This window comes from Camelina sativa, chromosome 19 (genome assembly GCF_030686135.1).
Source record: "Camelina sativa cultivar CO46 ecotype springtype chromosome 19, ASM3068613v1".
Taxonomy (NCBI): Eukaryota; Viridiplantae; Streptophyta; class Magnoliopsida; order Brassicales; family Brassicaceae; genus Camelina; species Camelina sativa.
In genome coordinates, this window is record NC_141898.1 from 22,642,157 (window position 1) to 22,663,568 (window position 21,412).

At 36.5% G+C, this 21,412-nt stretch overlaps 2 protein-coding genes and 1 non-coding gene across 5 annotated transcripts; 2 read left to right on the top strand and 1 right to left on the bottom strand.

Annotated features, from left to right (window-relative positions):
* Positions 1-795: 795 nt before the first annotated feature.
* Positions 796-3,602, bottom strand: LOC104766993 (uncharacterized). 2 transcript variants are annotated; one of them, XM_010490990.3, is made up of 4 exons: positions 3,136-3,602; positions 2,453-2,596; positions 1,854-2,146; positions 796-1,754 (listed from the first exon to the last, which is right to left on the bottom strand). In XM_010490990.3, exons 2-4 carry the CDS (start codon positions 2,574-2,576, stop codon positions 1,044-1,046), a joined length of 1,128 nt encoding a protein of 375 aa, XP_010489292.1. In that variant the 5' UTR covers positions 2,577-2,596; positions 3,136-3,602; the 3' UTR covers positions 796-1,043. The 2 variants fall into 2 exon arrangements, with proteins under 2 accessions (XP_010489292.1, XP_010489293.1); XM_010490991.3 differs by lacking the exon at positions 3,136-3,602 and adding an exon at positions 2,749-2,947.
* A 6,511-nt stretch (positions 3,603-10,113) lies between these two features.
* On the top strand, positions 10,114-10,220 carry LOC147920856 (small nucleolar RNA R71). The gene has a single exon (XR_015591939.1). It is a non-coding gene; the product is annotated as a small nucleolar RNA R71 (small nucleolar RNA).
* An 8,129-nt stretch (positions 10,221-18,349) lies between these two features.
* Positions 18,350-21,349, top strand: LOC104766995 (transcription factor ABORTED MICROSPORES). Of its 2 annotated transcripts, XM_019241432.2 has the most exons (10): positions 18,583-18,675; positions 18,773-18,819; positions 18,919-19,023; positions 19,142-19,309; positions 19,395-19,467; positions 19,548-19,616; positions 19,685-20,302; positions 20,376-20,630; positions 20,735-20,911; positions 20,987-21,349. In XM_019241432.2, exons 3-10 carry the CDS (start codon positions 18,923-18,925, stop codon positions 21,236-21,238), a joined length of 1,713 nt encoding a protein of 570 aa, XP_019096977.1. In that variant the 5' UTR covers positions 18,583-18,675; positions 18,773-18,819; positions 18,919-18,922; the 3' UTR covers positions 21,239-21,349. The 2 variants fall into 2 exon arrangements, with proteins under 2 accessions (XP_010489298.2, XP_019096977.1); XM_010490996.2 differs by lacking the exon at positions 18,773-18,819 and having other exon boundaries at positions 18,350-18,675.
* Positions 21,350-21,412: the final 63 nt, after the last annotated feature.

The window sequence follows — 21,412 nt, forward strand, 5'->3', positions numbered from 1 at the left end:
CTTAGCCACTATTCATTATTTTTCTATTTTTTTGGGCTAAGAACACCCCTCATGTTCTCCCTATAAAGATGGCCTAATATCAATATGAATGGTATATTAAATCTAATACTGCCAAAACAATAAGAGTTTGAATGGTAATTGCGGTTAGGACGGCCAAATCCATCTGCAGTCTGGACCACTCCATTTTTAAGGCGGACTACAGACCGCTGCAGACCAACTCTATTTGTATGCAAAAGCGGTCTGCAGTTGGTCTGCTGCGGTCTTGTCTCTGCTTTATTTGGACCGCACTACTGCGCACTACATTTGCTGAATGGTAAATAAAAGCGGTTCAGTTCGCAGACAAATTTGTCCGCCCCAACCGCTGCAACCATTCACACCCTAAGTCAATGTTGTTCAATACAATGCAACTAGATGGTAACCCGGTGAGATGCATATATTGTTTGACATAAAAGTCAGAGAATGAAAGAGAAAACATCTGTTTAGTGATTAAAAAAGGTCCAAAATAGATCAAATTTGTTATTTAATGAAGAAAATAATGAAAAGAGGTTACTTAATAAATTTAATTAAGTTTTCAAAATGGGCAATTTCTTTGAATTTCCATTATATTTAGTTTATTTAAAAAAATCTCATTTATGGAAGAAAAGAAAAGATGAATCAACAAAAAGATGGTAAATAAGGTTCCAATCCAAAACAAACTCTCATTTCTTTAGAAAACATAGGGTACAATAATTCATATATCTACTTGTACATATTAGCAGTGTACAGTATTAAATATCAGAAATAAAACAAGACATGTGAATAAGAACAAAGTGTTTTATTGATGTCAGAGAAAACAAAAAGGAACAAAGTAATATATTATCACCAAAAAAGAATTAAACAAGAAAATAAGACCCTTGGTTGAATAATAATTCACCTTTTAATATGACTCAGATCAGGTTTAGACTATTGTAAAAAACATCTTTATATCAAACATAAACTAAACACTCTGTCTTAATAAATCTTCTGGAGTATTTGGTGTAGTTTACTTCTTGTATTAACAAACATCACAGAAGCTCATCAAGAAACGTCTTCCCTTTATATTTCTCAACCTTAAATCCCACCTCTTCCATCCGCAACCGCTCTGTCTCGAGCTCAGCCAGCTCTGCTTTCATCTCCTCGACCCTCGACCTCGCTTCCGCTACTTCTTGTTCAATCCGAGCCAAATCAGCCTCCTGAATCTCCATTTCCTGTTTCTTAGACCTCACCAATCCTTCTTGCCTCACTTTCTCTGAGTCTGTGTTTTCTTGATACTGAGCAAACTCCTCAAGAACTGAACGCATCCAGCCAACGTCGATGTTCACGGACTCCAAGTCCTTGAGAACCGCGACCATCTCTTTTACTTTTAGTTCGGCCAACTGACCAACCGGGGTTGACCTAAGTTCTTGCATCAATGTGCATAGACACTCTAGGTATCGGGATCGCATCGAGGCTGATTCTAGCCTGCAGTTTGCGGCTATGTCTCCATGTTTGTCGAGGATTGACCGTAGGATTGTGGAAACACCCGAGTTCACACGGTATTTTCCAACTGAAACACACGAGTCTGACATTACTGATATAAGGTCTAGCTCTACTCCGTCCTCATCATCATCATCATCATTGGTGCATGATCTTGGAGGGCTTACGACATTGAAGACAGTAATCTCACTGGCTGTGTCATTCTTGCCACTGTGTACATGTTCTCGAGGTCTTGGTGATACAGTTTTGCTATGATCAGCCTGAACAATATTAAAACAAAACAGAACATGGTAAGATGACACTGCAAGCTTGTAAGATTCCACTTAAATAATACCTTAGAGAGGGTAATTAAGACATACCATGCTGTTTGGGGATAGAGGAACCGTTCGTGATGGCTTCTCTGGCTTACGGTTGAAAGAATCATGCTGACCGTTGAGGTCAATAGAGATTTCATCAGAGGATAGAGAGGGTAACGATTTGTTGGCTTCTGGAGTTGCTGTCTTCTTCACAGCTACTGGTGAAGGTCTTGACTGACGAACCTTTGGGGAATTAGCAGCACCGTTCTGATATTGCCTTGTATTCAAAGGTGAAGGTGGCTGTGACTCTGTCTTTTTCTTACCGAAACTCCCCGGGAGGCTAAGAATCGTTGAACCTGTAATAAACAATGCAAGAATAAGAAAAAGAAAGGATACAACTTTCGCACAAGCAATAAAAGCTAACAAAGCCTTGAACAACTGTACTAACAAACAACCCTCCATGAATTATCCTTAAAGCAAATACATAAAGAAGGGCAAAGACTGGACAAGCTGCATCGACAGATCGATAAACAAAACGTATGATGAACACTTCAATTAGTAGCTTATTAAGAATCAGGCAATTCCATCACAACAATAACATGCCAAGGGATGACTCATAGATTAATAGATCAAAAACATAGTGTGGTGACAGATAAAGGTACCTTGCTTCTTAGAATGCTTCTTCCCACGGCCATGAGAAATCTTCTCTAAACAATCTGAAGCACATTCATGGAAAGGGTTTGCAAAATATCGACAATCCGGGTGAGCTTTCCGATTGGCATCCATGGCTTAATCAGAATCAAGAACTGAACCAAAACAAGAAGCTTATATCAGCACGAATTGCAAAAAACAAAAATACAGAGAGCCTATCAGCTCTAAGAAGTAACATAACAAATATGGCCTTTCAAGTTGAACAAAGTCAAATTTAGGGTAATGTAAAAAGGTCAAGACTTTACACCTCAAATTCAACAACTCCAAACACAATACAATAGGATTCACATCTGGTTTCCACCAAAGAGAGAAGCAAAGAAGACAACTTTACCAAAACACATACATAAATAAAAACTATGGTACCAAAAAGATCCCCACAAACAATAACTCGAATCAAACTAATTAAATTAAAAAAGATAAAACCTTTTTTTAGTTTGGAAAACATCGTTTTCTCTTTGAATTTAATGATAGATAAAGCAGAGAGACCCACAACAATCTCTTTGCAACCATAACAATAATAAAGCACCGATTTTTACGATCAAAAGCTCGAAACTTTACTCACCCATTTGCATTTACACACATACAAGTACACAGAGAGAGAGAGAGAGAGAGAGAGAGAGAGAGAGAGAGGTACCAGGATACTAGGAATGGGGAAGAGAAAGGTCGTGAGCAGAGAAGATGGAAGAGAAATAGAGTTTTATCTTGTACTATATAAGAAGACGACGTAGAAGAAGAGGGAGGGTGTTTGATCTGTCTTTTGCATAACAAATTTGATTTGACCGAAACCTGTAAGAGAATATAAAGAAAGAATAGTTGAAGATTCGACTAGATTGACCATTAAATGGGGGGGGGGGGGGGGGGGGGGGAGAGAATGGAGGTAGATGTAGCAATCAATCAAAGGGGCTTCCAGAAGTTGACAAGTAAAACCGGAAGCTGCTAATGAAAACGAGAAAAGGGAAATGAATAAAGGAAGAAACTTTTCTTTCTCTTGTTGTCGTGGTTTCACACCTACTCAATTAATTAACCGATTTTTTTTACTCACGTCTGTAACTAGTAGCTTCTTATTTATGTTTTCTCTTTGGTTTCAAGTTTAAACTTTTCATCTTAGTAAAATTGTTGGTTTAATTTGTAGTTAGGTAAACAATACATTAGTGGAGTGGAATAGTGTACAAATGATTAAAAAAAAAAAAATCCACCAAAAATCTGAAATCTTACGAGAGTTGTTTGTGCAATCTTTAAATAAATAAATATAAATAAAACATGACTTAATCAATTTAGAGTAATTCTTTTAGTTTACGCTGTGTTAACCGAGTGGTGCTAAACCACTCTTGACGCAGTTGGAAACACAAAAATAGCAAACGCTAAGCCTGTTAGAAATCAAGTTCACGCTTGTGAACTTGATTAATAGAAACTCTGGAAATCCACCAGATTAGAGAAGAAAACTCTCTGCTTTTATTAATTAGAATGAAAAAACTGTCTTTCCAATAACCTAGACTCTCTCTATATATAGAAAAGAAACCCAAAACATAAAATAGAAAACTCTAAACAGCAATAGAAAACTAACATAAGTAAATATCAAAAGAAAAGTTAAATTTACTAAATCCCTCCTACGTCAATCTCCTCCACCTCCGAAGAACTTGTCTTCAAGTTCTCTTCTGGATATAGAACCCCATCTTCATGATAATCATGAATGTCAGCAACATTAAAAGTAATGGAAATGTTCATCGATTCTGGGAGATCAACAACATAAGCATTGTCACTGATCTTTCGTAACACCTTGAACGGGCCATACTTGCGAGGCTTCAGCTTGCTGTAGATACCAACTAGAAATCTCTTTTTACGGAGGAACACCATCACTTCATCACCTTTTTGAAAATTTTTGAGTCTTCGATGTTTATCAGTAGCAACCTTGTTCTTCTGTCCAGTAGCTTTGAACTTAGCCTTAACAGCTTCTTTAACAGCCCAATCTCTTCAGCCATGGTTTCAGCTGATGCACTAACTCAACGAGTTTTAGGCAACTTAACCAAATCAACCACATGTACAGGAACAAAAGTATACACTAGAGAAAAAGGTGATTTCCCTGTCACAGAATGTACAATGCTGTTGTAAGCAAATTCTACGTGAGGCAAAACTAAATCCCACTGTTTTGGTTTATCCCCACAAATACTTCGAACCATATTTCCTAAAGTTCTATTAGTTACTTCAGTTTGTCCATCAGTTTGTGGATGAGCTGTAAAACTTCGGTTAAGAGCTGTTCCAAACATCCTTCAGAGAGTAATCCAAAAATGACTTAGAAACTTTGTGTCCCTATCTGAAGTAATCGACTTAGGAACTCCGTGAAGGCGCACCACTTCCATGAAAAACAATTTGGCTATGTTGGATGCATCTGCAGTCTTCTTGCAAGCAATGAAATGCGTCATCTTGGAAAATCTGTCAACTGCCACAAACACAGAATCCACACCTCGTTGTGTACGAGGCAATCCCAATACAAAATCCATATCCAATTCTTGCCAAATATCATCAGGAATAGGTAAAGGCATATAAAGACCAGTGTTTTAGGATTGGCCTTTTGATACTTGACAAATATAACACCTTTTGACAATGGCTCCAACATCTCTCCTTAAGTGTGGCTAAAAAAATCGCTCCTCTAGGCTATCGATAGTCTTGTCTCTTCCCAAATGCCCACTAAGACCACCCCCATGCAAATGATGGATCAACTTCTCTCTTAGTGATGAGCAAGGGATGCACAATCGATCTCCTTTAAACAAGTAGCCTTCTCGAATATGAAAATCTGCAGAAGGATGTTTCTCGTTGCATTTGGCCCATAGTTCCTTAAATTCAACATCATTTTCATACAACTCCTTCATAAACTCAAATCCCACAATCACTTGTGTTAAAGTAGCTAGCAGTGATGCCCTCTGATATGCTCAAATTAAACCCTAGAGATACTCTCTCAAATTAAGAGGTCATTGTAATACTTAGGGGTCGAATTCCACAGTGACTCAAGATCAAACACAATGGATTATAGAGTTTTGTTATTACGCTAAACAAGTTAATTTAATTATTGAAAAAGCAATGCAAATATTCAAATAAAAGTGTTGTGAAATCAGAAAATCAAAAGGTTAAGCCTAGAGAATTTCTCAGGAAATTATGAAATATTAAATCAGTAAATTAATTAAGTTTAAACTAATTAAAATCAGATCTAGAACTCTAAACACAATTTGTAAAATAAATCAGTTCTCACTGCAAATATTTTCTAAATTTAAAACCAGAAAATCCAAATCTCTTTGTAAAATTCAAGGTTAAAAATCAGCTTTAAATTCACGTTTAGATAAGTTCACAAAATTACTAAATCAAATCTCTTTGTAAAAAAGTAATTTTGCTCATCAATGGTTTTATTCAGGAAAACAATTATATTCTCATATCAATTTATTTCCCTAAGATAATAATTCTAGGTGATCAATCAAGAATTATTATGAAGAACAATCAAGGATGAAAATCATAAAAGATTAAGAACCCTAAAAATCACAGATCTAATAAATCATAAAAACCCTGTGAAAAACCCTAAACCTAACAAGCAAATTACTCAGACATGTTTGATGAAGGACAAATCATAATTCTGAATAACATGCAATAGATATTAAAAGTAAAAAGAAGGAGTTCAGGAATTCTTCTCTCGAAAGAGTTCAGATCTCTCTCCCAAAAGCTCTCAATATCTCACAGGGTTGCAAAAAGTAAAACTTGCTAGAAAATAACTTGTGGGTTTCCAAAACCTAAAAATACTATATATATATATGTTCTAAAACACGTCAGAGACTTGTGCTGCAATTATGGAAAACTTCGGGCAAAATTGTAAAACTTCCAATTCTTGTTCTCTCGTCAGATAAACAGGGGTGTCGATCGATGTTGTAGAGGTGTCGATCGATGCTGCAGAGGTGTCGATCGATGCTCTTCGTATAATCAGACTCCAAATTGATTTCCTCCGGTTAAATACTCCAAAATCATCCAAATTGCTCCATTCCGCTCCATCCGTGCCAAAATCCTAGAAAACCTGTTAAGACTCTAAAACATCCTAGAAAACAAATCAAAAGACTCAAAAGCACACTTATATCATGGTTAAAAACCGTAAAAACCATGATATATCAACTCTCCCAGACTTAGCTTTTGCTTGCCCTCAAGCAAAACAACAGCATCACTAGTGAAAGAGGTTTGAAAACGCAGAAACTCCTTTTCTTTTTAAAGTATTGCCATGATCATCCAAACCATAATCCATATGCTTAGCAGATAAATCCAAATCGAACCACCATGTACTTCTCCGTTGGCATTTTTAGCATCCCAAATTCAAACCAAATTTCACTACTTCCTCCATTAAGCCTTCATCGGTGGGTCTCATCAATTTGATCAATGTCAAGAACCTTCTAGACTCATTCCCGTACTTTACCATAACAAGCAAGATATAACTTGTACAACATGTGGTACTCTTTCTCTCCCCCAGACATATTCTATTCTTATCCTCCTTTGAGCTTTGCTTTGTTATTTTTTTATTTTTATTTTTTGCTATCATTTTTTTCTCAAAGTTGTAGGCGAATAATGGGGTCATCGGTAATTTACCTACCCCTCGCTTCCAATCTTTGTGTGATCATTTGACTCAAGAGTAGAATAATGAGGTCACATGTAATTTACCTACCTCTCTAAACTAATCAAAATCATCTCATCTTTTATTCTCTTTTTTTTTAACAAAGCTCTCAGGAAATCTTTTTTTTTTTACTTGAATAAGGGAGAGGAGTACCATTTTCTTCTGAGATCTTACTTTTCAGGTATGAACAAGGAGTCAAGCTCTATGAACATCAATCTCCTTGATGAGATAAAAAAAAAAGTACAGAAGTTACCTCAGGCATTTATGGATTCTGTTGGAAATTTGGATGTCTTTGGTTTACTGGTCAGCCATTGGATTTTTTTATTAGTCGGATTTGCGGATTCAATCTGCAGCATTAATCAACCAAGGCAGTACACTAAAAAGAAAAATCATAGTTCCAAAAAGAATTTTGAAAAATTTGACTCAATAAAAACAAAAATACGGTTTTGACGCACTAAACACAAAAACTATGTTAGTAGTTAGTACTAACCTCCCCTAGACTTAAACAACACTGTCCCCAGTGTTATCAAGTAAGAGGAAAGCAAAAAGAAAAAAAAATGTATTGAAAATTGTAATGAAAAGATGAACTGATTCTCGGGTTACTCATTGCAAACATTGGTATCGACCGATGCTATGAAGGTGTCGATCAACACCCTCTGCGGACAAAAACATGATCGAAAAATCCTTTGGCAGTTGCAACTCGATTGTGTTGGTAAGTCAATCATCGCCTTATTATTCTGTTAAGAAGCACTCAAACACAAGTCAAAAGCAACATGATAGATAGATAGTTCATAATTTCATACAAAATCCAAACAAAAACTGACTCAATGCAAAAAGAAAAATGACTCAAAAGGACAAGAAAAACCTAGAAGTGGGTTGCCTCCCACTAAGCGCTTGTTTTTAGTCATTAGCTTGACTGTGTTGAAGCTCAGGCGTCCGTCGGATCAGAACGTGGCAGTGAATGCCTCCGAGAAAATGGCCTCTTCATCCAAGGTGGTGTATAAGCAGTAGAAGAGTGAGGTCTACCAAGGACATGAGGAACGGGACCAGGGTGGGATTTAGGGACGAGTCTTCTTGTATGTCCTGCAAAATTATCAACAGAAGAAACAAGCGCTCTACGATAATCTCGTGTCTTGGTTAACTGAGGCCTCTGGAGTGTGGAGTGGGGGGGGGGGGGGCTTTCTGTTTGGGAACAGCTTTATGATTTGGAGCATCAGTTTTGGAAAAGATCTGTCTCGGATGTGGGGTGTCGACCGATGCTAATGGAGCATCGATCGATGCTAAACCTGCAACTCGAGTAGCATAAACTTTTTCAACAGAAAAAGTCTGTCCATCAATAGTAGGAGCTCTCCTTAGCTTATCCATCTCAAAGTTCATAACCAAACCATCCACATTCAGTGTTATGCGTCCCTTCTTCACATCTATGATGGCACCAACTGTAGCTAAGAAAGATCTTCCTAAGATGAGAGGGTCTTCAGGCTCTTTATCATACTTCAGCACTACAAAGTCAATGGGAATCATGAAGTTTCCAATCTTAATTGGAATATCCTCTAAGACACCTTCAGGAATTCTCTGAGATCTATCAGCTAAGATAAGAGACAATCTAGTTGGCTTGAATTCGGTCATCCAAAGTTTCACAGCAATAGAATGTGGCATCAAGTTGATACTAGAACCGAGATCACAGAGTGAATGAGCAAACCGTTCTACAGAGATAGAACAATCAAGTACAAAGCTTCCAGGGTCTGGTAACTTTTCAGCAGTCCTACACTGAATCATTGCACTCACTTTCTTAGAGACAACCACCTCTTGCTTCTTCTCTTTCTTTTTCTGTGGAGGCTGGTTCAAAAGAATCGCACTGACATCTTTGGTAAGCAGTGCTCCTTCTTCAGGGCTCAAACTATTGGATAGCATTCTCTTCACATAGCACTTAAGTGGTGGTGAAAGCTTTACTGCAACAATCAAAGGCATCTCAATCATCACCTTGTCCATCATTGCCTTGCATCTAGCATCTTCAATCTCATGCTTGGACCTTCTTGGCTTAGGAAAAGGGACCTTAGGCTTGTACACCCTCTCAACAGCTGCTGGAATCTGAGATTTTGCAGTTTCGGGTTCTGTCTGAAGTGAGTGTCGACCGACACACCATCATCTGAAGCCGAGAAATTTGCTGATTGCTCTCCCAGTTCTGCAGAAGCAATTTCATTAACTTCTTCATCCCTCACTGATATGGCATTGCAAGCATGCTTGGGGTTTGACTCAGTTCTTCCAGGAAGAAAACCCTCTTGTCTCTTCACAGATCCAGCTGCCTGCGCAACCTGTTTCTCCAGCTTCTTAACATGAATACTCAATGCATCAATCCTTCCAGTAAGCTCTGTGTAGACATTATCAATCTTTCCATTGAATGTCATAGTTAACTGCTCTTGACCTTGCAAAAGTTGCTCTAGCATAGCTTCTATTTTATTCTCAGAAGAAGTCTGTGGAGGAGGAGACTGATAAGATGAGTTCCCATAGGTTCTAGTATAACCATTGTTCTGTTGCTACTTCTGATAATCCGGCTTAGGAGTGTAACTTGAAGAGTTCCCACTTTAAGGCTTGTTGCTTTGTTGATTACCGAATCTCTGCCCTTGATTTCCATAGACAAAGTTGACATTTGCTTCTTCATTCCCTGTCTCAGGTTGTGGCTCAAATGATTCAACTTCAGCAGCAAAGTGAACTGATTTCTTACCAACCAGAAGATTGTGAACTGAATCTAGCTTAGCATTGACTGAAGCTAGCTGGTTTGCATCAAATCCTCCATGTAGTCTTTTCCGTTCAGCATCAGCTCTCTTAGTGCTATTGCTGGAGACCATATTCTCAATCAAGTTCTCAGGTTCATCTGGATATCTTGTCTTGAAGTTTCCATGGCTTGCAGCATCCAAGGCTAGCTGATATTCCCAGTCAATCCCTCTGAAAAAGATACTCAGCAGTTGCACTCTTGAAAAGTCATGGTGTGGACAGTCTCTCTGATATGCCTTGAATCTCACCCAAGCTGCCTTGAAAGTTTCATCAGGTCTTTGTTTGAAGGAGGACAGCTTCACTCTCAGCTCATCAGACATAGCATCATCATAGAAGTAGTTAAGGAAAGCCACTTTAATTTGTTGCCAAGATGTCAAAGAACCGGGTGGCAACTGCTTCAACCATTGAGATGCTTCTCCTGCAAGTGAATATGGAAAGAGCTTGCAGTAGATGTAGACCTCAGTCACTCCATTAGCCTTGATACTGGTCACCAGATCTTCAAAGTGCTCAATATGGTCCAAAGGTTTCTCATGGGGCAGGTTAGAGAAAGGTCTTTGCCCAACTAGCTGGAAGTAAGCAGGCTTAAGCTCAAAATCATTCATGGGGAATGGAGGAGGAACAATTGCAGAGCGGTTTTCATACATCAAATCAGCTCTGTTGAAGTCTGCAATAGTCCTGATCAGATCCCGGTTTTTGATCCTGTCTTCGAACCGGGTTCTGGACGTGGTTGACAGCTCCACGTACGTCTGCTGGAAGGGGGTGTCGGTCGACACCCAGTTGGCGTCGATCGACATCATTGTCCTGCTCGTCTCCGACAACGATTTCAGCAATCACGTTGCCCTCTGCATCAATCTTTTGGCCCTGCTCATTGCGCAAGTGACCCTCTTGATCCCTCAAAGCACCATCCTCATCACGAATCAAAATGATTGTGTTAACCATCTTCAAGGATTTGGCTGCTTTTCTGTTCTCACGCTCAAGTTTTCCCAACTCTTGGTTTGAAAGCTTCACAGTAGGACCAGTCTTGTTGCTCCTTGTGTTAGGTTTATTAGGCATGTACCTGAAACACTAAAGAGAAGAAAAACAAAAACGTGTAAGTAGAAATTAAAAATAAAAATTTAGACGAAATTAAAAACTCAAATCTAATGGTAAATCAAAGAGTCCCCGGCAACGGCGCCAAAATTTGATATGCTCAAATTAAACCCTAGAGCTACTCTCTCAAATTAAGAGGTCACTGTAATACTTAGAGGTTGAATTCCACAAGGACTCAAGATCAAACACAATGGATTATAGAGTTTTGTTATTACGCTAAACAAGTTAATTTAATTATTGAAAAAGCAATGCAAATATTCAAATAAAAGTGTTGTGAAATCAGAAAATCAAAATGTTAAGCCTAGGGAATTTCTCAGGAAATTATGAAATATTAAATCAGTAAATTAATTAAGGTTCAAGCAATTAAAATCAGATCTAGAACTGTAAACACAATTTGTAAAATAAATCAGTTCTCACTGCAAATATTTTCTAAATTTAAAACCAGAAATTCCAAATCTCTTTGTAAAATTCAATGTTAAAAATCAGCTTTAAATTCAGGTTTAGATAAGTTCACAAAATTCCTAAATCAAATCTCTTTGTAAAAAGTAATTTTGCTCATCAATGGTTTTATTCAGGAAAATAATTATATTCTCATATCAATTTATTACCCTAAGATAATAATTCTAGGTGATCAATCAAGAATTATTATGAAAAACAACCAAGGATGAAGATCATAAAAGATTAAAAACCTAAAAATCACAGATCTAATAAATCATAAAAACCCTATGAAAAACCCTAAATCTAACAAGCAAATTACTCAGACATGTTTAATGAAGGACAAATCATAATTCTGAATAACATACAATAGATATTAAAAGTAATAAGAAGGAGTTCAGGAAATCTTCTCTCGAAGGAGTTCAGATCTCTCTCCCAAAAGCTCTCAATATCTCAGAGGGTTGCAGAAAGTAAAACTTGCTAGAAAATAACTTGTGCTTTTCTAAAACCTAAAATACTATATATATGTCCTAAAACACGTCAGGGACTTGTGCTGCAATTATGGAAAACTTCGGGCAAAATTGTAAAACTTCCAATTCTTGTTCTCTCGTCAGATAAACAGGGGTGTCGATCGATGCTGCAGAGGTGTCGATCGATGCTGCAGAGGTGTCGATCGATGCTCTTCGTATAATCAGACTCCAAATTGATTTCCTCCGGTTAAATGCTCCAGAATCATCCAAATTGCTCTATTTCGCTCCATCCGTGCCAAAATCCTAGAAAACCTGTTAAGACTCTAAAACATCCTAGAAAACAAATCAAAAGACTCAAAAAGCACACTTATATCATGGTTAAAAACCGTAAAAACCATGATATATCACCCTCCTACTTAAAGCATCGGCCACCTTATTCAGCGCACCTGACTTATGCTGGATTATAAAGGGGAATTCCCGCAGAAATCTAACCAGTGAGCATGCATTTTGTTAATCACCTTTTGGCTGTGAAAAAACTTCAAAGCTTGGTGGTCAGTGAACAAAATGAACTCCTCTGAATCAGATAATGCTCCCATAAGGCTCTAAATATTGCATAGAACTCTTGATCATAGGTACGCCACTTTTGTCAAGCTTCACTCAATTTCTCAATGAAGAAAGCCATTGGTCATTTTTCCTGAGACAAAACAGCACCTATTCCCACTCCACTAGCATCACATTCAACCTGGAACACTTTATCAAAATCAGGCAATGCTAGAACTGGTGCAGTACATAGCTTTTCCTTTATTAAATCAAAACTGTTATCTTGCTCGAGACCCCATTGAAACTTTCATTTCTTTAGGCACTCGGTAATAGGAGAAGTAATAGTACTGAAATCTCTTATAAATCTCCTATAAAAAGTAGCAAGACCATGAAAGCTGCATACATCACTTACTGATTTCGGGACAGGTCAATCCCTAATAGCTTTTACTTTATCTTCGTCAACATGAATTCCTTCTTCTCCAACAACAAAACCCAAGAAGAGCAACTTATTGGTGTTGAATGCACGTTTTTCAAATTAATGTAAAACTTATTCTCTTCTAAAACTTGCAACACCTGTCTCACATGCTCCAAATGATCTTCTTTTGTTTTACTATAGACCATAATATCATCAAAATAAACCACCACAAAAGAACCTGTAAACGGACGAAGAATTTGATTCATTAGCCGCATGAAGGTACTAGGGGCGTTTGACAGCCCAAATGGCATCACCAGCCACTCATACAATCCATCTTTACTCTTAAAAGCTGTCTTCCATTCATCTCCAGGCCTAATTCGTATATGATGGTATCTACTGCGAAAATCTGACTTAGAAAAGTCCTTAGAACTAGTTAACTTGTCAATCATTTCGTCCAATCGAGGAATAGGGGAAACGATACTTGATAGTTATCTTGTTGATAGCTCTGCTATCTACACACATTTACCATTGATTTCCTTTCTTAGGAACAAGAAGGACTGGTACTGCACAAGGACTCATGCTCTCACGAATGAACCCTTTCCTTAACATATCTTCAATTTGTTCCATTAAATTCTCATTTTCTTTTGGACTCATACGGTAACGGGGAAGATTTGGTAAGCTTGATCCTGGAATAAGGTCAATCTGATGCTGAATGTTGCGCATAGGAGGTAATTCTTGTGGTAAGTCATCTGCAATTAGCTCCTTGAAATCTTGTAGAATCTCTAGTATATCTTTTGGAGTTGTTACTTCTTCTGTTGCAACACTCATCAGCCCTTTAATCACCACCAGACATATACATTCATATTCTTTTATTGCTTCACCAAGCTCTCTTTCACTATCTGCCAATACCAAGAAGTTAGAATTTTTCCTCCTTGAATTCTGGTCAAGGTGTGAAACAGGAGCCATAACAATCTTGTGCCCATTCCATGAAAATATTAACACATTATCTCTTCCTCGATATGTAACGTCATTATCGTACTGCCAAGGACGACCAAGTATGATATGACAAACATCCATGTCAAGAACATCAAATGGAGATCGGAACCCTACAAGACAGTGTTACTCGATATCGAGAGCCTTTACTCACCCATCCTAATGCATATGGCTTCTTAAGTGGCGTCGTGGGTAACTTCAAATATTCAACCAGTTTATGAGAAACTAGGTTTTCTGTGCTACCATTATCCACAATCAAGTTGCAGACTTTGTCGTTAATTGAATACCTTGTTCTGAACAGTTTTTTTCGCTGTCCCTTCTTCCTTAGATGATAATAAGACCCTTTCAAGTACAATGTTTGTCATCTCATTCGACTCTTCTTTAGAAAATTCAACACCTGCATATTCATCCTCTTCTTCATGTTCTTCTTCCTCCTCTAGCAAAGTTGTAGTTCTCCTACTCGGATAAACGTTTGATTTGTGACCTTGTCCTTGACAGCGGAAACACTTGTCAATGGATGGTCTCGCATAAGTGTTACTTTGCTTCTGGATTGGTGTTTTATTCTGCTGAGCATTATTAGAACCATTGTTAGAACTTCCAGCTCCTTTGCTATTGCACTCTTCTCCTTATCTCCTATCAATTCAGAATTATTTTGAGGTAAATATCTTCTGAGGGAAGTGAAATTGCGAGGAGATTTCTCAATTAACTCAACTTTCAAAGCTTGACTAGAAGCCTCTTTCACAGTCCATAAAGTTTGTAAACCCATCTTCTCTTGAATAGAACTCTTTAACCCACTGATGTATCTCGCCACTTTTGGATTTATGTCTCTCCAAGATCATTACGCTCAGAAAATCGCAGAAACTCTGTAGTATACTAAATCACAGTCCTTTTTCCTTGAACACATTCAATATACATCTTATAGAGAATCTGGTCATAGTCCTCTAGTAAGAACCTGTCCATCATGAAATGTTTCATCCGCCTCCATGTCTTGACTGGCCCCCTTTCTTTGTTTTTGCCTCTGAATAACAAGTTTATCCCACCACACAACAGTAGTACTCTTCAGCGTAATTGCCACCATCTTAACTTGCTTATTTTCAGGGACACCCATGACTTCAAAGAACCTATCAACGCTTATTTGCCAATCCAGAAAATCTTCGAAACCCATAGTTCAATAGAACAATGGAATGTCAGCCTTTACGCGGTAATCATGATTATTTTGTCGATTTCTTTGCTCAACTTCGTCCTCCACAAATTCCTCTTCTTCAGAACTTAAACTTTCATTAATAACAGCACGATTGTTGTCTACTCTTGGGATTCGTCTTCCCCTGTTTCTATGCTGATTTTCATTAAGCCAACTTGTTCTCCTTCTCTGCCTCTTTGTGGATTTGTGTTGTTGATGCAATTTCTGATCTCAGTTGTCAAATTCGCCATCCCAGTTTGTCAAATTCGCCATCTGGTCGGTCAAAGCAGTTAGGGTCGTGCTAATAGCCTCGGTAAAACCCTGAAACTCTGCTTTGGTCACAGATTGATCCCCCATAGCTGATCAAGCCTTGAAAAAGAAACAGGAGAAAGCCTGCTCTGATATCACTTGACGCAGTCAGAAACTCTAGGAATAGCAAGTGCTAATCCTAGTTAGAAATCAAGTTCTCAAGCGTGAACTTGATTAATAGAAACTCTAGAAATCCACCAGATTAGAGAAGATAACTCTCTGCTTTTATTAATTAGAATTAAAAAAAAACTGTCTTCCCAATAACCTAGACTCTCTATATATAGAGAAGAAACCCAAAACATAAAATAGAAAAATATAAACAGCAATAGAAAACTAACTTAAGTAAATATCAGAAAAAAATTAAATTTACTAAATCCCTCCTACGTCAACTCTCATACAATTTTTTTTTTCTTAAATTTCAGAAGTGATCCTAAAAGTTTTTCCGTGGTCAATGCTACTTGAACCCAGGTGACGAGACTTTTCTCCCTTTACCACTGACCAAGACCACTTGGTTTACAATTACCTTTACTTTTACGGTTCAAATTTCATTTTAAATGTTTGATCTATACATACATATATCTTTGTTGATTACTAGTGCTTATTTCATTTCAACAAAAAAAAGGATGTAATCACTTATTGGACTGTTCTATTTACCATCATGAAAACGATAACAAAATCAATGTATTAGGGATGTTATTGAACGTGAGAATTTAATAGAATATGAAAGAATTAAAATTTATATATATATATAGTGTTATTTAATTATGTTTTTATATTGTTAAATTTTTGTTTCAATTAAATGGTTCTTAAATTATTTTAAATATAAGTGTTATCTTACTATATTAATTGGGAAGTACAAATATGAAACTAACCTTAAAATGTGTAAAAAATTACATTCAATTGCCATTAGAAAAACTTAATTAAGATTAATTAATTAATTAATTAAATATAATTAATTAAAAAACAAAAATTGTGAACACATAAAATAAAATAAATTGTAGCAAAGTAAAAAAAGATATCTATTAGAATCAAAACTAATACGTACTTTTAAAAAAAATTAACAGGTAAGATTATAAAAATCTAATCTAATAAAATCTAAAGTTCATTACATGCAATTGTTTTATTGACAGATTTTCAATAAACATTTTTAAATACAAAATTTTTAATATAAGCAAATCAAATTTTAAATCACAAATCTTTATAAATAACATAATAACAAAATAAATTATTAAAAATTTTCATCAAACAAAAATTTCAGCCGGCGGAAAACTGCGGGTTAGTACTTAGTTAAATATTAGTTAAGATAGTTTTTAATGATAATATATATCATTTGAAAATAATTTAATAGAAAACTAAACAAAAGACGTGAATAACCAATTCTCACCTTATATGCTCTCGCATATATGAATATAATTCATTTATTGTTTTTAGTTATATTTTTTTTAGGGAGATTCTCGAAAATAGCATCAAAAAAAGTTTTTTTTTCCAAAATCAGCACAACATCTCTAAATATCCAAAAATATCACCAATTAATCATTTAAAATTAAATCCTAAATTCCAAATACTAAACCCCACCCCTCAAAACTATATCCTAAATGTGAAATTGAGAACCCAAACCTAATTTTTTAAAATTAATTTTAAATATTTTAATGTATTAAATAGTACTGATTTTAGAAATTTTTGGAATGTGTGCTATAGTTGTCCACAAAACTTGTTTTCGCGTTATTTTAGGGTATTTTCTTTTTTTTTTTTATTTCATTCAATTTTCCTAAATTCAGTTATTTTATATGGCCATACTTAGTGAAGAGCACCTAAAAAAAATGGCTGCACTAACCCTGAATTATTTTTCTTAAGAAAAAAACTTGATTTGTTACATGATGGTTTTTCAAAAGTTTTTGACCCATAACAACAAACAAGTATCTACATATATCATTCTCCGAGTCACCACCTTAATGCATGTTAAGATCCCACGTAGGGAATTAAAAAATGACATAAAAGAAGAGATCAAAATACTCTTTACTATATTTGGTTCTGACTTGTCACTCATAAAACTTAACAATGTTTGTTATCTTGCAAATATATTAGTAAGTCCTCTGTCGTATAATTTTGAGAACAAATAACATTCTCTATATATATAAGTTTTTATATTTTGTAATTCATCAGTAAAGTATATCAAAACTTGTCACATAGAAGTAATTATTGTTTCGTTTATCCGGATAATTACGATAAGACTGTAACTCAAATCTCCCAAATAGAATTGTATACTCCTGAAATCAAATTCTAAATCTATTATATATGATATTAGTTATAGACTCATATGATATAAATATTGAAGAATGAAGAGGAACATGCGTGTAGATGTAATTCAGATACATAAACTTACGTCGGACTATGAGAGTGGTTTTGTTACGTAATCGGAATTTTAGCTTCATGAAAGGTGGACAGTTGGATCAATGTGATATTAATTAGGAGACAAAACTAGCTCAGCTTTGCTCCTCGAATAACAATAAAACAATATTTTACGTGAATAATATAATTTCTTTTTTTATTATTAATTGTTTTCATAGAATAATTAATTACTTCTATTTGTCACTTTATATGTCTACCCACAATTATTTTTGTAATTTTATTTCTCAATTCTATAAAATAACATAAGATTTTCTTTCTAATTCTTGTTTTTTTTTTTTTTTTTTGTTAAAATCAGATTACATATTTACGAAAATATGGATCCGAAGAGAACTCAAACTGAGCAATGAAAATAACAAAGAATGAAACAGAAAAAAAAAGAGAGAAAAGAAAAGGGATAAATAGTAGTTGAGACACCGAAAGAAGAATGCATAACCTAAACGGAACGAAGTGAGAAGCTCTCAACAAAGTTAGTTAGGGTTTTACACGTTATCTTAGCTCATGCAAATCTGCCCCTTTCATCATTCTAATTCTTTTTATTTTTTATTTTTTTATAATATATACTTAACATATAATGTATTTTCTTTACAAATTACACATTTCATATAATATATACATGATCGTCATGCATGTCCTGCACTTTACCTACCAAAGCCATAAACAAACTTCTCATAAGAGAGAAGAGAGAAGAAATCATAAGTCATATATATATATATATATAAATAAAGTTTTCTAGTGACGTTATTGTTACATGAAAAAGCTCAACCTTGTATGGAAGTAATTAGCTGCTACCTATTCATTCTTCTACTTGTTCTTCTTCTTTCTTGCAATCTTTTGTCTTCTTTTGCTACCTCTTCTTGGCTTTCTCTTGTCAAGTTTTCAGCAGTCACAAGATTTTTGAGGAGCCTTGTTTCTTCCGAGAATCTTGTGTAAGTTCTTGTTGGCATATTTTCCTCATGATATTTTAGTTCTATAAATCATGATAAATTATTCATTTTGTCTCTTTAATTGCTGTATACATATTAGTTAGAGTTTGAAGAGACGCTTTATATGATTTTTGGATAGGAGCCAAGGTAGCAGAATCATTATAGTTCTATCCCAATGTATACATCAGGTTTGACAGAATTTTGTGGTTTTTGTCGACATTATAAGGCTTTATTTGATTTATGCAGTAGAATGGAGAGTAATATGCAAAACTTGTTGGAGAAATTGAGGCCTCTTGTTGGTGAAAGAGATTGGGACTATTGTGTTCTTTGGAGACTAAACGAAGACCAAAGGTTGATTTGGTTTTTTTTTTTTTTTTGAGTAGTTAAGCTTTTAAGAGTTTTTCTCTCTCTATCTATCTTTCTTTCTCTTTCGTCACATATATTGTTATTTTGGTTTTGGAGGAGACAGGTTTGTGAAGTGGATAGGATGTTGTTGTGGTGGGACAGAACTCATAGCGGAGAATGGAACCGAAGAGTTTAGCTTCGGAGGTTGTAGGGATGTTATGTTTCACCATCCTCGGACCAAATCTTGTGAATCTCTCTCTCATCTTCCTTCTTCAATCCCTCTCGACTCCGGGTATGGTCATATACAAGCTACACATCCATATGTATTCTTTCAGAAGAGTTATCTAGAGACATAAGAAAAATGGACTTTGATGTAGGATATATGCGGAGACACTTCTGACTAACCAGACCGGTTGGTTGAGTGAGAGCTCAGAACCAACTTTTATGCAGGTATTATCGGATTTTTGGAGTTTTAAGTTATCACAATCACATGAACAACTAGTCTTAAATATTATTTTTCTTGAATTCAGGAAACAATCTGTACGAGAGTTTTGATTCCTATATCGGGAGGACTAGTGGAGCTCTTTGCGACCAGACATGTATGTTTATGTCTCTTAGTTGTTGGTTGTAAACTGTGATCAGAAATTCACAAGATTTGTACGTATAGGTCGCTGAAGATCAGAACGTGGTGGATTTTGTAATGGGACATTGCAACATGTTGATGGATGAAACGGTAACGATAAACATGATGGCAGCGGACGAGGTCGAATCAAAGCCGTATGGGATGTTGTCTGGTGAAAGCCATCAAAAGGGTTCCAAGGATGAAGACATTATGAATCTCCCGTCGTCGTACGATATCTCTTCCGATCAAATCCGTCTCAATTTCTTGCCTCAGATGAGTGATTACGAGGCACAACAGCACTTGAAGATGAAGAGTGACTATCATCAACAAGCCTTAGGGTATCTCCCGGAGAATATTATTAAGGAGATGATGGGTTTGAACCCATTTAACACTATGGCAGACGATGGGATTCCAGTGATGGGCGAGCCTAGCTTGCTTGTGAACGAACAGCAAGTAGCTAACGATAAGGAAATGAATGAGAACGGTAGGTTGGATTCAGGGTCGGATTGCAGCGACCAGATTGATGATGAAGATGATCCAAAGTACAAGAAGAAGTCAGGCAAAGGATCTCAAGCTAAGAACCTGATGGCTGAGAGACGGAGGAGGAAAAAGCTAAATGATAGGCTTTATGCTCTCCGGTCACTTGTTCCCACGATCACCAAGGTATATTCTATCTGCAGTTATCCTCTCGGGGTTTCTTGTTTGTTTTCTGAAACCAGTTTTTGTGGCATGGAAGTTGGATAGGGCGTCAATCCTTGGTGACGCGATCAACTACGTTAAGGAGTTGCAGAATGAAGCAAAGGAGCTTCAAGACGAGCTTGAAGAGAATTCAGAGACTGAGGATGGATCTAATAGGCAGCAAGGAGGGATGAGCCTAAATGGGACGGTGGTAACTGGGTTTCACCCGGGGCTTTCATGTAACTCCAACGTTCCTAACGTGAAACAAGATGTTGATCTTGACAATTCCAATGATAAAGGGCAAGAAATGGAGGTTAGAGCATTATAAGAAGAAACTAACTCTCACCTTTCTTCTATACTGAACTCTGAAATCACATTCTCATGCTATCGGTTTTATGTTGGGTTGGGGGGTTTCAGCCGCAGGTGGATGTGGCTCAGCTAGATGGCAGAGAGTTTTTCGTAAAGGTGATTTGCGAATACAAATCAGGAGGCTTCACAAGGCTAATGGAGGCACTGGATTCTCTGGGACTGGAAGTTACGAATGCTAACACGACTCGCTACCTCAGCCTTGTCTCCAATGTCTTCAAAGTCGAGGTGTGATTGATCTAAAGGACCTGCGGAAAAACAAAATATACAAAAACTAAATGTTTCTTTATTCCCATGTTACAGAAAAATCATAACGAGATGGTGCAAGCTGAACACGTAAGGAACTCGTTGCTAGAAATAACCCGGAACACATCTAGAGGATGGCATGATGATCAGATGGCGACCGGTTCTATGCAAAACGAAAAGAACGAAGTTGATTTTCAACACTATGATGATCACCAGCATCATCATCACCCATTTGATCATCAGATGAATCAAAGCGCTCATCATCATCACCACCACCAACACATCAACCCTTACCACAACAACCAATAAGGACAATACCATGTTGTCATATCAGAGTTTCCACAAGTTAAAGAACCATATAAGCTTTGAAGATCTTTCATTTGAAGAAAAAAGAATAAATAAGAGATGCCAGTTCGAGAACGTTTCCTGTATACCAGATATAAATCAAGGCGAAACTACTACAGAATTTCATCGGACAGAAAC